Source organism: Parasteatoda tepidariorum, chromosome 12 (assembly GCF_982258835.1).
Source record: "Parasteatoda tepidariorum strain Cologne lab strain chromosome 12, Ptep-v5.0, whole genome shotgun sequence".
Lineage (NCBI taxonomy): Eukaryota > Metazoa > Arthropoda > Arachnida > Araneae > Theridiidae > Parasteatoda > Parasteatoda tepidariorum.
The window spans coordinates 27,641,383-27,667,759 of NC_141766.1; the positions used below are offsets into that span (position 1 = coordinate 27,641,383).

At 30.5% G+C, this 26,377-nt stretch overlaps 1 protein-coding gene across 1 annotated transcript in view; it reads left to right on the top strand.

Moving 5' to 3' along the window:
* The window catches only part of LOC107453411 (RhoGTPase activating protein), a 348,661-nt gene that overhangs the window by 307,882 nt on the left and 14,402 nt on the right, over positions 1-26,377 (top strand). Inside the window, 6 exon segments of the mRNA XM_087156179.1 lie at positions 9,589-9,660; positions 12,626-12,739; positions 15,658-15,739; positions 17,449-17,512; positions 18,625-19,600; positions 23,545-23,662. Coding sequence (XP_087012305.1) covers positions 9,589-9,660; positions 12,626-12,739; positions 15,658-15,739; positions 17,449-17,512; positions 18,625-19,600; positions 23,545-23,662 — 1,426 coding nt within the window.

Here is a 26,377-nt window from a genome sequence, read left to right on the forward strand (position 1 = left end):
TTTCTCATTTAATGACAAGATTTTCTCATTTAATGACAACTAATAATAAATAAAATGAAAAGAAAAGAAAGGCTATTTGCGATACAATAAATCGTCCATTATAAATTAATGATACATTTACGTCATAGATATTATGTCTAAATTCATTGTTATTTCACTCTTAATGCGTTTAAATTAAAAATTTATCTTTAAGAGTCTTACTGTTTAATTTTTTGTTTGAAGTTGAACTTAGAGCATTTTATTTCAGTTATTTTCTTAACTAAGTTTTCTAGACCTGCAATTATTACTTTTTCACAATTTAAATATTGCATAACTAAAATTTTATGAAAACCTTAATTCAATACAGCTAATTAAATATGAAATAAAATAATAGCTATATTGCAAAAGCTTTCGTTGAAAATGTTTTTATAGCTTTTAATAAAAGTGAGGGAAAAAATACTACTAATAGCTATGCTTCTACCATAAATTGTCCACATAATTTTTGCCAAATAAAAGTTAGGCATCTAAATTTCTTTTCATTTTACTTTTTGTGTTTAGATTAAAAATTTATTTTTCAATATCTTACTATTTTTTTGTTCGAAGTTGAATCTGGTGCCTTTTATTTCAATTATTTTCGTAACAAAGTTTTCTAGCTGTGAAATTATTACTTTCTCAAAATTTAAATATTGAAAAAAAATTATATAAAATTTTATTAAAACTTTAATTTAACTCAGTTAGTCATATATATATTCCTGTTTCCTTTAAAAAGATTGCTTACATAAATATTTATGTATTAAAAGTTATGCCGCTCTTGCTTTGAGAAAAATAATGTTTCGATGTCAAAAACAATTGATTTATTGCATATAGTTATTCGTCTATAGTCAATAAAACATAATAAATGTGATTTTTATCATCTTTTAAATAATATTTTTAAAATTAAAGATTATTTTGTAAAAAAATGCATTCATTTGTATACATTACTTTGAATCATGTATACATTTGTATACAATGCATACGTGATTCAATTACTATTTTTCATAATTTCCTAAACTGCTTTCATAGTTTTTAAACTATTGTAGTCTAAAATGTATAATAAAATTTTTACATTTTTCATAAGTTGCCAAATTATATACACTGAAATGTTACATAATTTACTTTTTATTTCTTTGAAAATGATGAAACACGTATGTTAATACTCATAGCAACTAAAACATATTTTTCTTTTTATTATATATTTATAATTCGTGTTGTTTTACTTATTTAATATATTAGAAAATATATCTGAAGTATATATCTGAAGTTCAAAAATGTTTCATACACATTTAATTTTTACATTACATGAAAATTACAAAGGCCATGATATCTATAAAAATGACTATTTCAAAATAAAATAAAAAGATTTGTTCTAAAGATTGAAATAAAATTATTTTCTTGTTGATTTTTTTTATATTCGCATTACTTTTAAGTGATAATAAAAGGGAAAAATTAAACACTAATATATTTTGTCTTCACTAATTGTATCACCAAGCATTTTAAGTGTCTATTTCTGTTTTATATTTTACAGCACAAATTGAATACAAATAACATTTTTAGCATTATAAAAAACTACCCTTGCAGCAAAATAACTCAGGCCGTCATTGGACCAATATTCACGAATCGTGACTCAATAAGTGTTGAAAGGGCAGTTATTTTTCCGATATTGGTCCTATATAGAATTATCCGATTGACCCTATATTTTCCAGCCACTTAACAACCAATATAGGCCCTATATGGAATTGTCAGATTCACCCGATATTTTATATTCATTTTTCAGCCAATATAGGCTCTATATTGGCCCCATAAAGGCCGATATTGGTCCCTCGATGCATGATCAAATAGGACCCATGTTAAGCCAAACTGGAGTCAAGATATAATTGTTGCTAGGGTATCATCGTTTAATCATTATATTTTAAAATACAATTATATATTAATGTAAATGAACTCCTGTAACTCTTATTTTTGCTTTGCAGTGGCAATAAAAACTCTGAAAGTTTTCTATATTTTCAAAAATAAATAATAAATAAAAAATGAAAAGAAAAGAAAAAAAAGTAAATAAGCTGTTGAAAAGAAAAAGTAGAACACAGAAAGACATTTGGTCATTGTGGGCTTAACCCTTGAATTCTTGCATCAGTGTATTCAAAACAAACACTTGTTGGTCGCCCAACTCTATAATCCAACGCTAATGACAACGTCACGTGTTTTGTTTGTCGCAAACGTCCATTTAATGGAACCAACATCCTACATAATGAAGAAATAGTGTGTATCTTTTACAAACCAGCGTGTGTACGTGTAGGCGTACGTCAGGTGTTCGCTAAGGCGCACCCACGAATAATACCTGAATGACCCCGTTCATTTGCTCTTGGAATTGTCTCTTCAATTTCTTAAAAGAATTAATAATGCGATCTGCGTAGTACACCTTCTATCTTCCGGTGAAAGATGGCAACAAAGTTAATATCTTTTTTTAGAAAAAGACAAACAAAAATGCAAATTGAAAATCGTTTAATATAAAAGGAATCTGTTTTTCGCAGAATTTAAATTGTATTCTACCTGTAATGCTAGATTTGATGCCAGTCTTTAAAGAAGAATTTAATATAAATTGCTCGTAAGTAGATATTTTTTCTGTAGCTTTTCAAGTAATCTGTACTTGAGTTCTGAGGAAAACTAAATTAAATATAGCAACACCGTTAAAGAATTTTTTTGGGGAAAAAAAAGAAAATAACTTTTTTAGTAAGCACTAAATTCTATATTATTCTTGGGTTTAGAAATAAAAAGTTACATCGTTAAAATTTCGATAACTTTTTCAGGCATTTTAAATGATGAGAAGTTGGAAATTAAGAAGGTAAAAAAAATATATTTTGAACTACACGTGTGAATAATTTTTAATTGCCTTAAAATTTTTTGAAATTCTCAGAAGGAAAAAAGAGAAAACTTAATTTTTTGGACTTACCCAATCCCTTAACATACTCAACTGAATTTTTATTTAATGCACATCCATATTTAATGACAATAAAATATTGTACATCGTTAATGACCGTCGGACTAACCATGGAAGTATTTGTGGTTTTCTTGTTCGTGTAACGCAAAGGCGGGATAGTTTCATCAAAAAGTTTGTCATGAAGAAAAATTAGTTCCAATGCTTAACCCTAGTGTACCCTTGTCTTCTGGGTTGGGTTCATAGCTTTAAATCCAGCATGGGTCAGTTTTTCAACGCTAGTGATGAAACAAAAAGCGAAAAAAAATGTTCCTGGCATTTCTAAACTTTCATTCATATTATGCTGTTAGAATGTTTGACATAGTTCTTTATATGGAAAAAAGTTCATCTTATTGCAGCCTCGATAATGTTTTAGGCATTAGAAGAACTTTACCTGGCACAGGGACTGAGCCCATGAATGAAACTTATATTGACTTATTTATATCAACACACTTACTTGCAAAACAAAGATGCAAGTTGCGACTGCTAATTTGCTCACGAAGAAAAAATGCATAGCCTAAATATGGTAAAATTTACCGTGTTTCTGACTTCATAGAAACATCAAAAACCATTGCCATACGAATAACCATTGCCATACGAACAAGAAAATTACCAAGCGAGTGATTAAAATATTGTTTTTGGTTTTATAACCAGAATTGTTTTTTGTTTTTTTACCAGAAATATCATTACCGTTATAAAGTACGGTAATTTTACCAGAATTTTTGTCTCAGTGCAGGACTGATCTTGTAACTTCTGAAAATATTATGAATCACATACCTATTTAATATGGTTTCAAAGTGACCTTCATTTGATGTAATGCACATCTGTACTTCGTGCACATCTGGTTTCAAAAGCAACTTTTTAAACTTCTTTCATAATGTTCTTCAATTCGGATCTTTTCAATAAATTAAACACCTTATTCCAAATTTTTCAATTTCGGAAACAAAAATTCTAAAAACAATTTTCCCGACGAGTATGGTGAATAATCTATCTTCTCTACCACCGAAATCGAAAAATGCGTCAAACGAGCAAGGTTTAAAGATGTCGAAGCCATTTAGAAAACTCCAACCTAAAAATTAAAATGCATTCCGAACGATAACATAAAAAAGTAGCTTTTGAAACTTGTATGTCTAGCGAAAAAGCATTCCAAACGAAGGCCTAAAAACTATTTTTTGAAACTAATACGTTTAATTTAAGAGCATTCCAAACGGAAACATGAAAAGTAGCTTTTGAAACTTTTACGTCTAATTAAAGAGTATTCTAAACGAAGGCCTAAAAAGTATATTTTAAAACTTGTACATCTAATGAAAGAGCATTCCAAAGAAAGTAGCTTTCGAAATTTTTACGTCAAATGAAAAAGCAATCCGAATGAAGACAAAAAAAAGTAACTTTTGAAACTATGTCTAGTGAAAGAGCATTCGGAACGAAAACTTAAAAACTGGCTTCTGAAACTTTTACGTCGAATTAAAAAGCAATCCAAACGAAGACATAAAAAGAAGCTTATGAAAATTTTACGTCTAAATACAAGAGTACATTGCGGTAAATGAAGAATACTTTGAGACACATAATTATATAATTCTCATAATATTTTCAGGAATTATTAGCTCATTTCCAGAAAATAATAGCTTCACCTTGCACATTAAATTTACACCTTGAAAAATAAAATCATTCGATATAGTTGCTCTTCTTAGAAGGTATGTATTCCCTTAATGGCCTACTTCAGACATAATCAAAAAACTGTTGGGGCAATAAATTTATTTTATGTGACACCCAGACCTGACATATATATTAAATTATCTAAGGATTGGGTGGGTTCTGACTTAAAAGAAAATCATGTGGGCTTGGACGGACTTGGATTATCAGTCTTTTGTCTCGCATAGACTCGGTCCACCTAAGCAAGCCCGAACTTATCATTATAGTTCAGTTGACAAGTCAGTTCATAATTTCTCATCTGTGTAAATATTATTTTTAAGCGTCTTCATGTTAACAGGGTTTGGCAAGCAGTTTTATTCATAATTTATTACTTTTAGATCAAGCTTTCTCCAAGCACGTTGGCGTGCCACAAAGGGAGACAAGATGTGTCCATGCTTTTAAGGATAATTCTTAATCATTTAATGATAATCTGTTTTTATTCAAAAAGAAAAAGTCTCAAATTAGAGTTAATAGAGTTTTTGATGAATGTAAGATCCTGCTCTAGGTGCAAAAACTAAGAGGTATCTATCTCATTTTCTTTGTGGCTTCTTACTTGTACGAAGCTGGATTCTAGAGCAGCTGCAGTTATAATGTGCGAATTTCACTCAAAAATGAATATTAAAAAATGCTACTAGTTATATAAAGCTAAATTTCACGATTTGAATATGATTGCTTTTCAAAATGACATTACCTGAATTTAATAATATGGGAGTCGCTTTTCTATGAATATGATTGCTTTTCAAAATGACATTATGAATTGAATATGATTGCTTTTCAAAATGACATTATGAATTGAATATGATTGCTTTTCAAAATGACATTACCTAAATTTAATAATATAGGAATCGCTTTTCCATACAACATAGCGATTCGTATTCACGCGATTACGAATCTCACTATCGATTCGTATTTTCGCCGATTGTGGGAAATTACAAGGTGTCATGAAATTGCAGATGGCATAACGATGTTAAAAAGTAAGCGTTATAACAAAAAAATACATACTCTGCAATTTTACAAAGTTTAAAAAAGTTGTACTGGCATCTTAATTAGTACTCACTCGATTTAAAAAAATTAAATATATTTTTTGTTTTACGAATCTCAAACAATCAATTCGCTTTAATGCAGATTATGAAAAATAACGATAGAGTTGTCGCGTATTGTTACATGGCAATACGATCCACGTGATTTAAAAATTGCATATCTGACATTACAAATCTAACACAATCGATCCGATTTGTTGTCGGTTATGGTAAATCACGATATAGGTGTAACAAGTCAATTAGGTGCATGGTATGACGATGCTAATGAATGAGGTCTACTGTTGTACATTTTTACATCATTTGGAGCTTCAAACAAACTTAGTTAAAATAGAAATATAAGCTATTTTCATCTGGAACTTTTGGACTGTTAAAAACTTCCTCCTCAAATGTCCCCGCTCTGACCAAAAAAATATCCGGATAACCAAGTATCGGATAATCGAAAATCTAATATGTTTTATAAATAAGCTAATTTTTTTTACAGCATTTACCAGATCGAATTTTATTTCGGTATCAGAACTTGCTGGTTGATTCAAACGGTATTTAATCGTAATTACTTGTTGTTGTTGTCGTTGGTCATTAAGGCAACTGTTCTTGTTTTTCTGTGGCGCCATCTATGACCAAGAATTCGACTTCTGAAACAGCCGTACGTCATACCCGTTAATAGGGTGGACTCATTCATACATCCATCATCAGATCGTAATTTTGACCTGAACCAGAGAACGATCAATCTCCAATTCATTACCCCCAGAATATGTTATGGGAACATGGTGGACTTTGCGACCCGACAAATTTAACGTGCACCAATCCGGCCGGCTGGATTCGAACTCCATTCTCACGAAAATGAGTCTAACGCCCTGCCAACTAGGCTATCTCGGCCCAATCGAAATTACTGATTAATTAGTGCATAAAACTACAATAGAGTTGTTGCGTATTATTGCATGGTAATGTCCGTATTCACGTGATTTAAAAACTACATCTCTGGCTTTACAAATCTAACACAATCGATCAGATTTGTTGCCGATTACAGTAAATTACGATATACACCGAAGAGCCATTACATTATGACCACCCTGCTAATAACTTGTAGGACCACCTTTAGCCCTCAAAACTGCTAGCACCCGCCGTGGCATTGATTCCGCAAGGTGCTGATAGGTAGTCTGAGGTATCTGGTACCAAGCGCTCACCAACTGGTCCTGCAATTCCCTCAAATTGCGAGGGGTAGCGTGGCAGCGCGAATTTGGTTTTCCAAGTAGGACCGCAAATGCTCTATTGGATTAAGGTCAGGTGAATTTGGGGGCCAAGACATAACTTGAAAGTCACTGGAATGTTCCTCCAACCAATTCATGACGATTCGACCCTTATGACATGATGCATTATCCTGTTAGTAAACACCATCCCCCGCAGGAAAAACTGTTGTCATGAATGGGTGAACCTGGTCTGCAACTATGTTCAAGTAGCTTACAGACGTCAGGGATTGTTCTGTGAGGATTATGGGTCCTAATGTGCCCCATGAAAACCTGGGCGAGCCCATTGTTATAGATGGAGGGTGGTCATAATGTAATGGCTCTTCAGTGTAGATGCCACAACTATATCAGGTGCATAGTATGACGGTGCTAAAAATAAGAGCTACTGTTCTACGTTTTTACGTCATTTAAAGTTTCAAACGTACTTAGTTAATAAAAATTTAAGTCATTTTCATCTGAAATTTTTGTAAATAATCAATTCTCATATGTTTCCGTACTGACCAGAAAATGTCCGGATAACCGAGTGCCGAATAATCGAAAATCTAATGTGTTTTAAAAATAAGCTAATTTCTTTTTCCAACTTATACCAGATAGGAGTTTATTTCGGTATCAGAAATTACTGGTCGATGCAAATGGTATTTAATCGTAATTACTAATTACTGAACGGACTTAATTAATGCATCAAATTAAGTCACATTCTTGTAAATTAAAATTGTTTTCGTCTTTCTGGGAAACTTCCGAATAACTCTTTTCTATTAATTAATTTTTTGCCGAAATTTTAATTAAGAGGATTTGTGTGATGTACTATTTTTGGAACAGATGCTTCTCACGCCGAAGTTTAAGAGCTTTATTTTTTTTTCTCCAGAAACATAGGTCACGAGGCAATTCCTTAAATAATTTATAAAAAAAATTTCTACCTTCAATTTGAATTAGTAAATAGTTGGAATCGAAAACTAAACTACTCGGAACTTACAAATTCTCTTTCTATAGTAACTTATTACAATTTGATTAACAACTATTTTTAATAAATGCATCCTCACTTTTTCATTCATAAAAAAGTGTTACGAGATATTAACACAAATTATTTAATTCTAATTCTTTAACCTTGAAAGGCTAATTAAATTTCTCCTCGAGTAAAAGCGTGTAAATTGATTTAAATAGAAGTAACTTATCATATTATCCCTCTGGCGCAGAATTTTTATTAAACATATTTTCCATACTTTTTTCACTATTTTGTATTAATTTAGGTTAAATTAAGAGAAAAATAATACATTTCGTATTTTAATAATGTAAGGTTATAAAATACAGCATAAAACACCGGTATCTTTTTCTACCTTAAGGTAAAATCTTCCACCTCGCCTTTCTTCCAAACAATAATTTTTCAAATTTGCACTTATTTGCAGTTATGTAGATCTGAGAGAAAAAGTTATTCATCATTAAAATTTCTTTAATTTTCAAAATTAATTATTGATAAATTTTAGAGTATGAATGGAAAAAAAATTTCCTACTACTTTTTTCGGTAACTATTAGTCAGTTTTTGATCTTTAATATAATGCCAAAATATAGTTATGCATGTAAGTAGGGCTTCGGGAAGGAAAAAAAAATAGGCTAAAGGGACACAGGAGTTCCATCTGCGTCAAAGGGTTAAGAACTTGTGTTTATTTTATATCTATTTTTACACAATACAGTTCATTTGGCGTGTAAAATGCCTGCTCTTTAGATGCATGATCCGTAAAATATTATTCCATAATTTTTGCAGTAATATTTAGTTAATTAGAGTGTTTTAGTGATTTTACTGTAAAAATTACGGTACTATCTGATTTTTCGTTACTGTATATCTGATGTGTAACATGTTCCGTTAAAAATAGATCTGGTAAAAAGTACCGTCACTCTGAGTGACAGTACTTTTTGCCCTACTTTGATCCGGAAATTTTTACAGTGTACATTTGTAAGCACGCCATTTCTTTCGCTTTATAATATAAAGAAATAAATAATAATAAATAATGTCACTTCCTAGTACAAATTACGCTGTCTATATAATATTTAATCAGCAATCATATATTTTTTATGTAACAGCTCCTCGTAACTGTAATTTAACTGGGGGAAACTTTCCTGTAACGCTGATGGAAAATTTTCGCCTTAAATATTGTTTTTCTTTTTTAACTTTTAAAAAACATCTTGTCACAAATCATAACGTTTTTATACCTTTGATATATTTTAATTATTTCAACGTATTTGTTTAGGTTAGTGCGAATATGCTTAATATTTTTACTGCATAGTACTTGACTATCAGTTTTATCTCTACTTGTTTTTGGTATGTAGGACTTAAAACTACAAATTCTAATTTTAAATTTCGTTACGATAACGTAACAAAATATGGGATTCTTTTCTACTTTAATTTATATTATTTTTATTTAAGAGTTAGTTGAAGTTTTTTTCACTTATTTTATTCTTAGTTCATCATTACATATACATTTTTTATTATCTGCTTTTGAGAGACAGTGAAAAAACGTATACATTTTCTTAGTTTCTTGTATTTTTGTTCTGGTAGATTTTAAAAAATACAGTGTTTTGAGTGTAATATTCAATAACGATTTGAACTTACCTTTTTTTTCCTTTTTAGAACTCCAAGCAATCGAAGCATGCAGTTGGTTGCGTGCTGCAGGTTTTCCACAATATGCTCAGATGTACGAAGGTAAGAAATTTTTTAATTTTTATTTAACCCATTAAATTTGTAACACACCGTCAAAGTACCAAAGAAATGCAATTCTAATCTCATGAATGTGTGTTGTAACGCATTAAATTTGTTACACACCGTCAACATACCAAAGAAATGTAATTCTAATCTCATGAATGTGTGTTGTAACGCATTAAATTTGTTACACACCTACAACGTACCAAAGAAATGTAAGTCTAATCTCATGAATGTGTGTTGTAACGCATTAAATTTGTTACACACCTACAACGTACCAAAGAAATGTAATTCTAATCTCATGAATGTGTGTTGTATTTTTTAAGAAATGAAAATATTTTATGCTCATACAAAATAAAAGTTGGAACACTATGAATTACATATAATCAGATTTCAGTATAGCGTAAGTCTATAAAAGCTGTGTCCCACCATTCGGAAGAGGAAAATAGGATCAACTTCCTGTATGACAAACCACTAGTTAAGCTAACTTCTGTACGTGGAACCACTAGTTAAACTAATGCTGATAGCTGGGTCCACTAGTTAAGAGACCTTTTTTTCTTATATCTTTCCTATGACGAATTGTCTTTGCGTCGATATAATTTTTTCAATTTTCCAACAATCTTTTTTTTTTATGATCTAATTCTATATTGCAAAAAAGAATCTCCTTTACAAAAAATTTTTGTGTATTTTAATTCTGAAATATATGTAGATTTGAAATATGAAGTAAAAAGAGGACGCAGTTTTCGAACCTATTTTAATAAAAATAAATAAATAAAAAAATTTTAAAAAAAAAGTGCTATAAGAGAGCTAATAACTTTTAAAACTTCCATGGATTGTTTCTGGAAAATTCAAAACAGTAGGTCATTTTAAACAGGTAAACTAATACTATATATTAGTCTGTTTTTTGTTTTTTTGTTGTTTTTTTTTTAAAAATCTTCTTCGATTATTGTTGAAAGCGATTAAAACCAGTTTGGATGCCGCTGAAGCAAGTCTCTTAAAGTTACAATTTCGCAAAAACAAATGTATTTATCTGAAATCTAAAAGTAGGTTAATGTGCAATGCTAAACTGCCTTTCAAAACTACAAATGTATTATTATAATTCTGTCAACCAAATTAAATAACGAATTAAAGAGTCTATAATATCATGCACTATCCTTCTCAAATTCTAATAGGGTGACGAACTAGTATTTTACATGCTTCAAAAGATACTGCCTAGTGGAATAAACATCCAACATCAGTTTACTTGTGAAAATTAAATACAGATCATTAATAGCACCAATATTTTTCCTTTAACGTTTCCACCTCTTCGATGGTTGGTTGAGTTCTAATGGGAAGATAGAAGCTTCTTAAGCGAACTCCAATATGTGGGACAACCATATGTGGTGAAACCTCAAGTTAAGTCAACTTCTATATGTGTACAGTTAATTTAATTTCTATTTGAACCTTCTATTTAAAGCTCTGGATGGCAGGACTGGCTTTATTTGAGCTGTTTTTATAATAAAGTTGAATCTATCACTGCAGTTTCGACTGCTTACATTACTAAATTCCAACGTCCATAAATTTCGTTAAAAAAGGTGTTAAATTTTTTTTCTTCTTGTTATATAAATATTTTTATTCCGTTATAAGTCTTATGAAAAAGAAAACATTTGCATTCCCTTTGATTTAAAATGACAATATATATATATATATATATATATATATATATATATATATATATAGATATATCAATGATTTTGGAGCCTTATGTCAAATATGAATCGTTTTAAAAATTATAGAACTTATTTAAAAGTGGAGAATGTTTGATGTGAATATTGCATCTCTCAACGACCACACAGTACTAATGCAAAATATTCCTTAATTGGACCCCTAATGTTTTTCTGAACATTTTAAGGCTGTTTTTCGAAGGCTCTTAAGCCGCTGAAAGGAAACTTTTTGCGTATAATATGCTATTTTCATAACTCACGTGAGTTTGAAACAGTTGCTTATGATTGTACACTACAGTTGTATATTATTGTTTATAATACTATACGTTTTAAACATTATAGTATTATACACTTATTTAAAAGTGGGGAATGGTTGATATGAATCTAGCTCTCAGCGACCACACAGTACTAATGCAAAATATTCCCTAATCAGATCCCTAATGTTTTTCTGAACATTTTAAGACTGTTTTTCGAAGGCTCTGGAGACGCATGAAATGATGCTTTTTTGCGTATAATATGCTATTTTCGTAATTCATGTGAGTTTGAAACAGTTGCTTATGATTGTACACTACAGTTGTTTATTATTGCATATAATACTGTACATTTTAAACATTATAAAATTATAAAATTATTTAAAAGTGGGGAATGGTTGATATGAATATTGCATCTAGCTCTCAGCGACCACACAGTACTAATGCAAAATATTCCTTAATCAGATCCCTAATGTTTTTCTGAACATTTTAAGGCTGTTTTTCGAAGGCTCTAGACGCATGAAATTATGCTTTTTTGCGTATAATATGCTATTTTCGTAACTCATGTGAGTTTGAAACAGTTGCTTGTGATTGTACACTACAGTTGTTTATTATTGCATATAATACTGTACATTTTAAACATTATAAAATTATAAACTTATTTAAAAGTGGGGAATGGTTGATATGAATATTGCATCTAGCTCTTAGCGACCACACAGTACTAATGCAAAATATTCCTTAATCAGATCCCTAATGTTTTTCTGAACATTTTAAGGCTGTTTTTCGAAGGCTCTGGAGACGCATGAAGTGATGCTTTTTTGCGTATAATATGCTATTTTTGTAACTCATGTGAGTTTGCAACAGTTGCTTATGATTGTTAGGTCAAGTGTAGCCTATCTTTAGCCAGCGCACTCAATGTTTATTATAAAAATGGCGCAAAACGCCTAAGTGGGGAAACGCTACAGTTTTGAGAAAATGAAAAGCATTTGTGGTTTAATTTTTTAATAATTACAGGGATGATTGTGCTCCGGGAAAAATCCGGATTTCTGGATTTTTCGCCAACCGCGATCCGGAAGCTTTCAGAAACTCAAGGTCCAGAAGTTTCAAGAAATCATCGATCTAATTTATGTATAAAAATTCTTGTATATTTTATTTAGATATATTAGAACTAGAATTTATACTTGGCAGCTCTTTCATTTGTAAATATTTTTTCTGGTGTAATAATAAATGTGATTAGACATAGAAGTAAACTTATGCATAATTATCCATTTAAATTATGCTGCATATAATTTATTTAGAATATCATGTTTTGAAAATATCGAAAATTCGAATTTATAAAGACATTGAATTTTGGAAATGCGTCTTTCAAGATTTTTGAGTTGGGCACATAAAAATTTGCAAAAAAAATGGTTAATTTTGATAATTTTCATTTAGGTGGAAAAAAAGTTGCCAAATTGATGACTTTTAAAAAATTTAATGACTTTTAAAATATTTTAGTTATTTGTCCTTTCTAATGCCCAGATAATTCTTTACAGCAAGGTGGCATATACAGTTTAAAATTATAGCTTTGCTTCTATTATAAAGCACTTAAACTGTGGCTTTTTTATTTTCCTTGGCGACAGAGCTTCAGTAAACCATGTTAAAGGGGGAACACCACTGTGAAATTTGAAATATGTGAAGTTTACTCATGTTATGCAGGCGGAAAAACATTTTCCTATAAGATTAAGCAGAAACTCATATTAGAGAAACAAATTCAGTGCATTTTACAATCATGTATGACTCGTAATTTTATAAATGTACGAGTTTATCATTTGGTTAATCTTACTCTGTAGAAAATTCCGGATCAAATTACTGTAAAAAGAACTAACAACTAACACCCTGAGTACCGGTAATTTGTATGCACCGTAATATTTAATATAAAATCACCAAATTACTGTAATTGTATAAATATCACTATGAAAATTACAGTATAAAATTTTACGGTAAAATGGATTTCATGAATACCGCATTCTGTGTGCCAGTACTTTTAACTGTAATTTATCCTGGGAAGGTATGAAAAACATTACAGTTGTGACCACACTCAAGAATTATGACCACAATTAAAAATTTCCTCCATAAAATGGAGGATTTTATTTCTTCCATACTCATATCAATGCAAAAAACGCTGCATCTTTTCATCTCTATGAGTTTCATCTACTGTTTTTAAGTTATTTTTTATTTAATGAATACACTCAAATTATATAACTATCGAAAAAAAACTTTAAAAAAACGGATGGTTAGTCGTTTTACATACAACTCCCAGTTTACACCTTTCTCAGCACTCAAATAAAATCGTGTCTCAACTCTAATAGTACAGAAATCCTAGGTTTGAATCACCTTGTCGTCGGGCTTACCGTGTGAGGTTTTCTTCACTATGTAACGGAAATGTGAATGAGTTCTATCGAGAAGTACACTAATAAAGAGGTTGTCCCAATGCTAATTGCAGAAGTTCCTTATCTTTAACTCTAGGTCAAAATTACAATAATAACGGCAAAACTTTTAAGTAACAACATTTCCTATTAATTTTTACTGAAATTTAATATTTGTACCTCAAAATACAATGCAGAATATGTAAATCAGTTTAGATTAATTACTCTGCATGTATATTGGATTTTTAAAATTACGATTTAACAATATCGTGATTATGTTCCCAGTAATGAAGTCAGTGTCTGCAAAACTAATGATATTATTCTTGAGCTAAAAATATGGAAATTGTTCTAACACTCAGCATCCATTATCGATATAAATTTATTTAAATTACTTATTTAAAAAAAATACATTTGATGATTTTCAATTGAATATTTCACTTCCTGATTTCTGTTAGACAAAAAAAAAGAAAAAGCAATGAAACTTCTGCATGAATACAAAATATAAACAAAATATTGCAGATATGTATATTGGATTTTTAAAATTATAATTTAATAATATCCTAATTATGTTTTCAGTAATGAAGTCGAAACAATAAACGGCAAAGCTTTTTAGTAGCAACATTTCATATTAATTTTTACTGAAATTTAATATTTGTACTTCAAAATACTATGCAGAATATGTAACTCAGTTTAGGTTAATTACTCTGCATGCATATTGGATTTTTAAAATTACAATTTAACAATAACGTAATTATGTTTCCAGTAATGAAGTCAGTGCTTGCAAAACTAATGATATCATTATTCTTGAGCTAAAAATACTGGAATTGCTCAAACACTCAACATCCATTATCGATATAAATTTATTTAAAGAACTTATTTAAAAAAAATACATTTGATGATTTTCAATTGAATATTTCATTTCCTGATTTCTGTTAGACAAAAATAAAAAAAAATAAAAAATAAAAAAAAACGATGAAACTTCTGCATGAATACAAAATATTGCAGATATGTACTATATTGGATTTCTAAGATTATAATTTAACAATATTCTAATTATGTTTCCAGTAATGAAATCGAAACAATAGTAACGGCAAAGCTTTTTAGTAACAGCATTTCATATTAATTTTTACTGAAATTTAATATTTGTACTTCAAAATACTATACAGAATATGTAACTCAGTTTAGATTAATTACTCTGCATGTATATTGGATTTTTAAAATTACCATTTAACAATATCGTAATAATTATGTTTCCGGTAATGAAATCAGTGTTTGCAAAGCTAATGATATCATTATTCTTGAGCTAAAAATACTGAAAATGCTCTAACTCTCAACATCGATTATCAATATAAATTTATTTAAAAAAAACTTTCTTTTTTTTAAATAATAAAATTGATGAATTTCAATTGAATATTTCACTTCCTGATTTCTGTTGACAAAAAAAAATAAAAAACCCTGCATGCATGCAAAATATAAGCAAAAATATTGCAGAAAAATGGCTCCACAACTACCGAAAAGTATTGTTAAAGGTTGCCATTCTTATAGAAATGAGCACAAAATATCGCTGTAGCTATGAAATACGAAAAATTGAATTGCATATTCAATCGATTAATTGTCTTATTTGTTTGTTTTTTTCAGATAACCAATTTCCTATCGATGTATCGATTGTTCAGAAGGATCATGCATTTCTTCATCCTGATTCTATACAGTCATTATTCAGGTAATATAATCTCATGCATACTAAGAAATCTTTCCTCCCCCCCCCCTTTTTTTTTCCTTTCGAATTTCTGTAACATTTTCTCTTAAATAAATACTTTAGATTCTCAATTAACCAGAGTTTTTATTAATAAAAATAAAAAAAATTACGAAGCTAGAAAAATATTTTAAAAAAAAGAATTAATTACACATTATTCATAAAAAATAACTTCAGAAAAGAAAAAAACAATTTCGATTCCATCCTTTCTTAAACAAATTTCAATGTCTAATGGAGCTATTTTCCTTTATTTTTTAATAAATAAACAAAATAATTACAGTAAACAAACTTAAAAAATATAAATAAAGAAAGAAAAACTAAAACCAACTTTTTAACCCGTTGACGCACCGGTGTCCCTTTCTTATATAATTTTTTTCTGACTCTCTAATTACAAGCAAAAATATTTTTTGGTATTTTTTAATTATAAAAAAAAAGTCTTAATTGTTTCTAAAAACAACCTGTTAGAATTCCCGGAATTATATATGTACTAAAATATAATATCCAGAAGAAGTCATTTGAAATTTTTTTTTTCATTCAGATTCATCAATCATTGATTTTGTAAAAAGAAATTTCAATGATGAATAATTGTTTAACTTATATCTAAATAAGTGCAAGTTTGAAAAATTATAGTTTGGAAGAGAACTGTGTCTGGAAAATAATACCTTTAACACAGAAAAAGACACAGCTGTTTCATGCTGTATTTCATAACCATAAGTAATTAAAATGCTAAATAATGAAACAAGATAATGAAAATTTGTTTAATAAAAATTCTGTTAAAATGCAAACGAAAGTTTGTGCAGAACAGTTTTTTTAGTTGTAGTGACCCCCGAAAATCACAAAAAAAATGCAGGAAATTGGAAACGCAGAATTGCCATGTTAGGGAAAATAAAATTCCTCTTCAAACCAAAATAGGAATTTAAAAAAATCTTTTAGAAAATCTACACTAGAAGAGAAAAGGTTAATATAAAGTATTCACAATTGAATCTATATTCAATTTCATCATTGCTGATGATTTGGTATTTTTATTTACGTCGCACTAGAGCTGCACAATGGGCTATTGGTGACGGTCGGGGTGTGACATATGTATGATCCGGAGATCATACATATGTGACACATCCTGTTTTACATGGAGGTCACATTCACACACCTTCTATCCATTCGCCGCTAGTAATTTTGACCTGAACCAGAGCTCAATCAATCCATTCGCAGATAGTGATTTTGACCTGAACCAAAGCTCGATCAATCTCCGATCCAGTACCCCCAGAGGTCTTAATTTGTTGTGAAACTTGGAGGACCTATCGACCCAATAGATTTACCGTGCATCAGTCAACATTTTGTTCACAGAGAGTCTTTGTCCAACGGAGATCGAACTCACGACCTCTCGGATATCGACCCAACGCCTTACCAGCAAGAAGGCTATCCCAGTCCCTCAATCAAAAAAAAATGGATTTTAAATTATCTTTATGATTTTGAACCTAAGTCACAAAACAAAAGTCAAGTATTGGGCTAAATTACAAATTCAAATTATTGGGCCTTGAAGAAATGTTTAGTTCATATTTTTAATCAATGTTGCATGCATGTTTGCAATGATAAATCTAGCTAAAAGCTACGAAGTATTTCGTTAGGATAAAATTTCTTAACAGTATTTACTGATTTACCTTTTTCTTTATATTTAGGAGACTGAATACATTAAACAGGTGTGCTAAGATGAAATTTAAAGATCATGTCCATCGAGCATCTGTAAGTTTTAATTTTTTTATTATTATTATTATTTGTTTTTGCATACTTAAGCTACTCAATTCATTTTTGAATTAATTTTAATTATCATCGTCGTTTTATCTCCATATTAGAAGATTAAATTTACATAAAACTTATAAATTCCAGCATGAAAAATCTAATTTTTTTTACACATTACGGCATTTATAGTTTGTCTATGGAAAGAATTCCCCTCGCCACTAAGTCCAAGGCCATCTGCTGTTATGGAAACATGGAATAGAGCATTTCAAAGAGGAGAGTATATCCCACCCGTGATTCCTTTTCACTTACCGACCCGAGCCAAAACATGTTTTAAATATTGTTACTTGAAACAGCTAAACCTCGAAACCATAGTCATTGCCAATGGTTAACACGAATGGTGAGGGGAGCTTTTTCCATAGACAGACTATACACTGCCTTATTTTTTTCATTTTTAAAAGATATTGGAAACTCCAGTTTTAAAACTTGCTCTAATCTGCTTATATATATATATATATATTTATATATATTTTTTTTTATATATATATATATATATTTTTTTTTATATATATATATATATATATATATATATATATATATATATATATATATATATATATATATATATATATATATATATATATATATATATATATATATATATATATATATTGCGATCTAATTTTTTTACTCGTTCCGCCATTTTTACTGCCTAATTTTTACATCTAAAACATATTACTTGAAACTCTAATTTCAAAACATGATCGATTCTTTTTTGGAAGAAAAAAAAACCCTCATCCAAGCATTTGAATTTAAGTAAATGACTTCGGAAGAACAAAGTTCCTTGATGGTTTCAAAAAAAAAAATTTTTATTCTCTAAAAACAATCTAGTTTTTATATAATTTTAAATTGAAAAAGTATTCAAAATATTGAGTAGGTCACATTATTAGAAACGATTATTTTTTATAATTATTTATTGATTTACATTCGAGAAAACCCAACGATATTCAAACTAATTTGAAGTGAAAATTTAAATTACTCTAAAAAAAAATTTACTTTTATAATTTTTTTTTTTTAATAGAAAGCCAAAAATAAACTTTTATTTTTATTTTTGTTAGTTACACCTGGAAGAAAGTGATGAAGAAGAACAATATGCACTAAGTGAAAACTGGGAATTTCAACGTTCAAGTCGACGTTGGTCTCGAATTCCTTCACCATCAGACGGAATTTCTGATTTTGTGGCTAACGAACCACCAATGCCTGCCAACACATTAACAGCGCCAACTCGAAAATTCTTAAATCCAGACGAACCTTATTGCAGCAGTCATGATAGTGTATTTGTGGACGACCAGCATAGTAGTCCTGATAGCATAAGGCGATCAAATGTACTTAAAATTGAAAAAATTTCAGCAATGCCTTCAACCCATCTTGGGGACTATAGTCCAGGTTCCAGTTCAGGTTCAGGCGGAACTCTAAGTCTTGCTTCTGAAGATATACAACAAGAACGTCGAAGTTTGAGACGCAGTGGTAGTGATAGAGTAAAAGAAGGTGCTAAGGCTTTATTGAAACGAATGGAAAGCTTAAAAGGAAAGCGAAAAAAGAAAGTTCTAGATACCAATAAAATTGAAAATATCACAATAGTACATCATAGTGGAACTGATGGAAGCTCTTCAAGTAGTTTAACATCCTCACCGCAATTCCGACGATCCCAAAAACAAGTAACTAGCTCACCTGAAACTATGAAGAAAAGAACCATCAGGCCAGATGATTTAAGTGCTCACAGTGATACTGAATGTCGGCTTTTTCTGGTTTCTGATAAATGGAAAGATGCAAATAGCAATGATACAAAACATTTTAAACATTATGTTAACCAACAAACTTCTGTTACTGTAACATCACCTCAAGAAGAACCAAATTTCCATCCCATGTCGGATGATAGTACTTTAAAACGTGATTGTAGAAAACATTTTTTGCATCCTGACTATGAGGAATGCGATAAAAGAGGAAGTTATTATGACAATGTATCTGCCCCACTTGTTGTATTTAATGATTTATATTCTAAAAGCTTGGGTGAAAGCGAAACTAATACACCAGGTACGTATTCAATATAAAGTTTTTATATGTGTATTACCATTGACCATTTAAACAGGATGCCCACTAAAACTTATAACCACCTTCTTAACATTCAAATAGCCGCAGCCATATAGACTAAGTGTTTTGAAGTGGATATAGGCTACAAAATGAAGTATTAGTAGTACTTTATTTACGTCATACTAGAGTTGCTCAATGAACTAATTTATAACGGGGTTAAACGGCCGACCCAATTAGACTATCAATGTTCATCTCCGTAGCCATGTAGTTTTGAACCCTACCCAGAAGAAAAGAAAATTCCTGGCTCACGCATAGGAACAAACTAGCCTTCGTGAAGGACTTCCTGATAGAACTAACCCACATTTGCTTTACATGGATATGAAAACTACGAAACCCACCCATGATTAACCCGACAGCAAGAGGATTCTAACCCATGATCCGCCTACCACACTGTAGGATATTTTGCGTCAGCGCTGTGATCGATGCGCGTCAAAAGCAGAATTCGTATGACCCAGTCACCGCTTATATTCAAACTTGAGCTACCTCATTTGGAGCAACCGCAACCCGTACAATGGGCTATTGGCGACGGTCTGGGAAACATCCCTGATGATGATCCGAAGAAATGCCATCATAATTTTGATCCTTTGCTGAAGATATGACTCTTCCGCTTTGGTAGCCCGACGTCCTCTGTCCGCTAAGTCGACCCCTTTACGGTAGATGACTGAAACCGCCCACCGTCGGTCCCTTCGCAGGCTGATCAAAGTGGTCGTCCACCCGCTTTCTAACCGTGTCTTAACGATCAGTCCACTGTTGGACGCGCTACGTTAGTTGGTAGAAAACTAGTACACGTTTCTATCTCGAGAATGGAAGAAAAGAGTACGAGAAATCGAGACAAAGACTACATTGAGTATTGTCGATTTAATTAGAATAAACTTGTGAACACAATTGGTGAGAAAAGAATGCTTGAACAAGCATATACTTGTTCGGAATCGCCAACGCCAATTATGACGTAACGAAACGATACATTTATTTTTTATTTAATTTTAATTTCGGGTAAATATTTATTATTTTAAAAACAAAATTTGAACAAAATCAGTGGAATAGTTACCGCAAAATCGAATTTTAAATATCCGACTTTTTTGAAACTCAATTTCTCAGGAACGTTTCAACCGATCTCGCTTGAATTTTGTTAAATAAAATTATATTCTTTAAAATGATTAAAAAAAATTGTATACCTTACAATTCAAAATTTTTTCGACCATTATTAAATAATAAAAAATAATACATTTTTTCAAAAAGCTATTTTTTAAATTATCTTAGAATAAACGAATTGTATAATTGTGTGCAAAACTTTTTCAATTTGTTTAAAAAGTTCTCGAGATATAGATACGTAGGTACTTTATTTACGTCGCACTAGAGCTGCTCAATGGGCTATGGCGACGGTCTGGGAAACATCCCTGAGGATAATCCAAAGACATGCCATCGCAATTTTGATCCTCTGCAGAGGGGATGGCTCCCCTGCTTTGTTAACCCGACGACCTGCGCGCGATGTCGAGCACTTACGGTGGAACAGTTTAACGAGGACCAATACCGCGCAATCTCGGTCCCTACGCAGGCTGATCAAAGTGGTCACCCACCCACTTGAAGACAGCAGCCAGTGATGCTTGACTTCGGTGTTCTACTGGGAACCGTGTTGTAACAATGAGTCCACAGCGAGAATCTCGAGATATAAAGAAATACGCAAAACGTAAAATTAAGGGGTCCAAACTATAGCGACCACATTTCCCAGATTGCGGCTACTCGCTATGTTTTGGGGGGTCAGAAATCCAAATCCATCGAAAAAAAGGTATATTTATTCAGAAAAAATACGTTTGTGTGTCCGATTTCGTAGCTTGAAATATCGTCTGCACTTATTAATTAGCATATTTGAGGTCACCCCCTAGAACCATTAAGATTGAGTCCTAGAACGTGAGGATCCGATCATTAGATAAAAAGTTATTTAGAATGGTCCGTTTTTTTTTTTTTTTTTTTTTTTTTGCACTGTACGAAGATTAAGAGAAAAGTTTGAAAATCGAAAATAATAATATTGTGTGATAAAAAAAAAATTTCTTCCTACGATTGTTCCGAAATGTTCCACGTTGTCAAAACTTAAGAACAAACGATTGTTTGTAGCTTTTCTTTGCTTTAATGTCCAGATAAATTAAATTGTTGATGGTCTAAAATTTTGTATTATATTGTAAAATTTACTTTAACCCAATTTCACGCACCGTTTTCGAGCAGGAAACGTGGTCCCCCCCCCAGATAAGAGCTTTCATCTTGTAGTACAGAGCCACTTTACTACACCTAGACACCACTATTATAACTATACCTATAGCCGTTCGAAGAATGCGGTTTCGCTAAGATCGTTAGTAGGCATCCTGTGTGTCTAGTTGATGTTTTAATCTTCTTTTTTCTCTGAATGTTTAAATAATAGAAGCCATTGTTATTAAATTTAGCTCTCAGAAATTCAACAAGAAATACAAAAAAAAAAAAAAAAAAAAAAATCCCTTTTTTGAGCATTTGAATTCGGGCAACTATTCGAATGTTTTAAAAATGAACAGACGTTCATTATTATTAAATAGTTCAATAGTTTGAATTATTAAAATAGTTTTAATCATTTAAATATATTTCTTCATTCGAAACATAAGAGATTGATGATTTAATAGTAACTGGTTAGTCAATGATTTTTATATCTTAACCCCTTCGCTGCATATATATATAACAATGATACGAAGTGTTGTTACAAACTTCTAGGAAAGTTAGGGCACATCATCAAGATTAAATTGCATAGGTTCCCATGCCCGGAAATGTCGTCGTACGCTGCTAGGGGAGCATCGTTTTTATGACCTGTTCAGAAGAGCACGAAAACACAGTTCATAATGGGGGAAGTGCCTTTAGAGGCGTATAACGACATTTTCGGGCATGGTAATGACGAAATTTTATCAAAATTTTCCCAAAACACGACAAAGTGTGTTATCTCGTATACCGAGAGCAAAAATTTAAAAACACAGTAAGATCAAATGGGAATATTTTATTTACTTTTTAAACTCTTTTTACAGCCAGAAAACAATATTCAATTACGTTTCATTAGTATAATTAATATTATTAATAATTTCATATTTTTTTCGATTTTAATATAAAAATAGGTGAAACTATGTAAAAAAAGAAATTTTTTTAATAAATAAATTAAATAAAATAAATAAAATTGATGTTATAATCGAAGAGCTAGAAATGGAAAACGACATTTTCGTCTATTCAAGTTATTTTCACCAACAATTTCAATAATAACTGCTAAACTGGCGAAAAATTATTAAAAAGGTCAATATAAACAATGCTTTATTTAAATTCTTTAAATTAATATGAGTACAAAAGTGAAAAAAAAAAAAAAAAAAAACAGCAGTTTCTATAAATTTTTATTATACTTAAACTGTTTTTTTTTTTGCTATAATTATTAATTATTAAAAAAATATTTGTTAATTATAGCATTAAATTTAAAATGCAACTTTTGCGCCGAGTAGATTCAATATGATATATAAATAAGGAGTGTTTGTAATTACTTTAGAATTATTTAATAACATTTTTTGTTTAATAACCTTTATTATTTAATAATTATTTAATAACATTTAATAGCAAATAATTCGTTGAATTTTTAGAGGGTTGCAAGTGCACCCTTTTGATCCCTCTCCCCTTGCATATGCAATGGGAAAAAAATGGTGTTCAGAAAACATATTGCATAGTAAGCTAATAAGTATTATGAACTTATATCACACAGAGGGATAAAATCAAGTAATTAAATGTTGATAATATTGAAGTTTATATATTAACTTCGAAGTTATACATCATTAAAACACATGCATCAGTCATGGTAAGTTAAAAAGTTAATTAATAATAATAATTAATTTTTATAGTTAAGAGTGGAAAGAACCAGCAGTCATTTGACAGATCTGTTCAAAACCAAGATGATGGTGATATCATCATAATGAACAATGAAAGACGTGATTCTGGAGTTGGATCATCATTAACAAGGTATTTTTTTATATATATATATTATTTTTATATATATTGTTACATATATTTTATATACATAGATATTGAATTGAAGGTATTATGATATACTTTGTTTCAATTTTAGATAAAAGGTAAGGTAATTCTTAACTTATCCTACACCTTTGTTTTGACAATTATTAAAAAAACATAGATTATTGCACATCGTAAACAATCGGCCCAACCTTTACGGCTCCCCTTGGCGAAAATATTTTATTATATATATATATACAGGGTGATTCTAAAAAGATGGGCAAACTTTTGGGAAGTGATAGTACACACCCAAGCAAACAATTTTTATCAAAGAATGCATGTTGTTGCAAGAATGCATGAAAGTTGTTTGATGCAAACGTTAAAGCTCCATTCCTGTTGCGAGTTACTGCGCTGCGTTACTTGTCTCCAAGCTTTCGGCCGCTGCAGGGAAAGTTCGCGATATGCCTGGTGTGTTTCAGAATGTTCGCCTGTCTTTTCTTCGCCGTTGTACTGCGTGCATAGCAATGTTTTGAACACTTATTGTAATCACATGCCATTAAATTTTGCTTTTATAACTTAACTTCATCGTTCTTTGCGTGTTTTTGCCTCATATAAGACATTAAACTTTGACGCCCTCTAGCGGTTTTGCGTTTTGTTTTCGACCATGCATTCTTTGATAAAAATTGTTTGCCTGGGTGTGTACTATCACTTCCTAAAATTTTGCCCATCTTCTTAGAATCACCCTGTATATATGTACATACCCAGATTCTAATAATGGTAGGACCAGTCACTAATTTCCAATCCAGCTGCCTTAAACGACTCACTCTCTTTTTTTTGTTTTTGTTCTTTTGGAGAGTTACCACTTGGCTATTCGCAATTATAATTTTTTTTTCTTTTAAATTTGTTACCAAGTGTAATTTTTTTTTCGGCCTTGTAGTAAACTTGGGAATAGCCAACGCGTGCTATAAGTTTCTTACGTTTTTTTTCTTCTCTTTTTATCTTATATTAAATTTTTATGTGAAGAAAAAATACCATTATATGGATTGTTTGAAATTTGAAGAAAATTTTTTTTAATATGTTTTGAACTTATCAAAAAAATTCAAGCATTTAAACCCATATTCTAACAAATCACTACTGGGGAAGGAGTGACTGAAAATATCGAAACCTGTTTCGATGCCGGAAAAAACAGTAGAAGATTGGAAAGCTAATATAAGAATTCATATACAGTGAAACGAATCCATATTTCATCTGACAATCAAGCTGGTTTTATTTCACTTTATTACATCTACACAGCAATTTTACAAACACTGTGGCGGCCAATCGAAAGCTAAGTTGGTGGTTACAAACTTCATTGTTTGACCACAAAAAATACGAAATATGTTACAATATTTTTTATTTTTTGACAGATAAATATTTAGCCCAAGCAAAATATTTCGAGAAATTAAACTATGATTTTCAAATAAATGTATTAATAAAGTTATAGGTCATTATAATGTAACTATTCTTCACATTTAAAAGAAAATAAGAACGTTTTAATAAATTTTTAACCATTGCAGAATTCTCCATATCTTTTATTTCTATATCTGAATTCTTATATTCTTTTGCCCCTCCCCCCCCTTAAGTGGTTTTAACCAGAGCAAACCATAATAATCAGGGCAATATTTTGAAAAATATTGGTAGCCAGTTAAAATATTCTAGTATTATTTCTTTTTTTTTTTTTTTTTTTTTTCAGCCAACTTTGAAATTTTGTGGAATGCATTCATGAATAAAAATCAAATGCATGCATTTGAAATGTTTATTACAAATGAATGAAATACTTATTACAATATATTAAAACTTAACATTTTTTGAAAGAAATTTCGAAATAATAAAAAATCTCTGGGCGATTTGAAAGTATCATGTTCTTACAAGAATTTGCGATTACGCGTAAAAAGGTCCATTATATTGGCGGGGATTTTCTTACGCAACTTAGTACAAATTTGCAAGTTCTCGGGACCTGAAGAATTTCTAAAATTAAGAACTTTGCGCAAAAATTACGTAAACATATCTTCTTTTTATTTTGAAAAATAAATAAATACAAAACCCTTTTTTTTTCTCCTGTTCGTATACGATATTAACACGTCACGGAATTTCGAATCCCGCATTCAAGTGATTATCTTCTAATGGGCTCGTTTTTTCGCCGATTTCATCATAAATTTATGCGGTTTTTCAGCAATTATTATTACAGATTTCGACACGGTTTTCGGAAATCCCGATATTTTAATTAGGCTATTATTACAAGTGAATTTCGAATCGAGTGTCTGATTGGCTTCGTGAAATCACATAGTTAAACTCCCGATATTTTTGATACGGGATTTCTATTACGACTGATGAATCTTGAATCGACGAGTAACCACTAAACGATTTTGAACCGTGTCCGTTCGAGTTTCCATTGGTTTCATCGTAAATCCATACGTTTTTTCAGCAATCACTGTTAAAAATTTCTTCATTTTTTGTTTTTTTCTTCCTTCTTTTTTTTTCTTTTGAAATTTTGCTACATTTAACCAAATATTACTCAAGTGAATTTCGAGTCGCGCATTTGATTAACTTTTGTCGCAGCCATTCAATTTCGTCGTGAATTCACTTTTTTTTTTTTTTTTTTCATTTTTCTGCGGTTACTTGGATTTCTAAATAATTTCAAAAATCCTTATATTTTTAAATTGAAACTATCATGACTCTCGCATC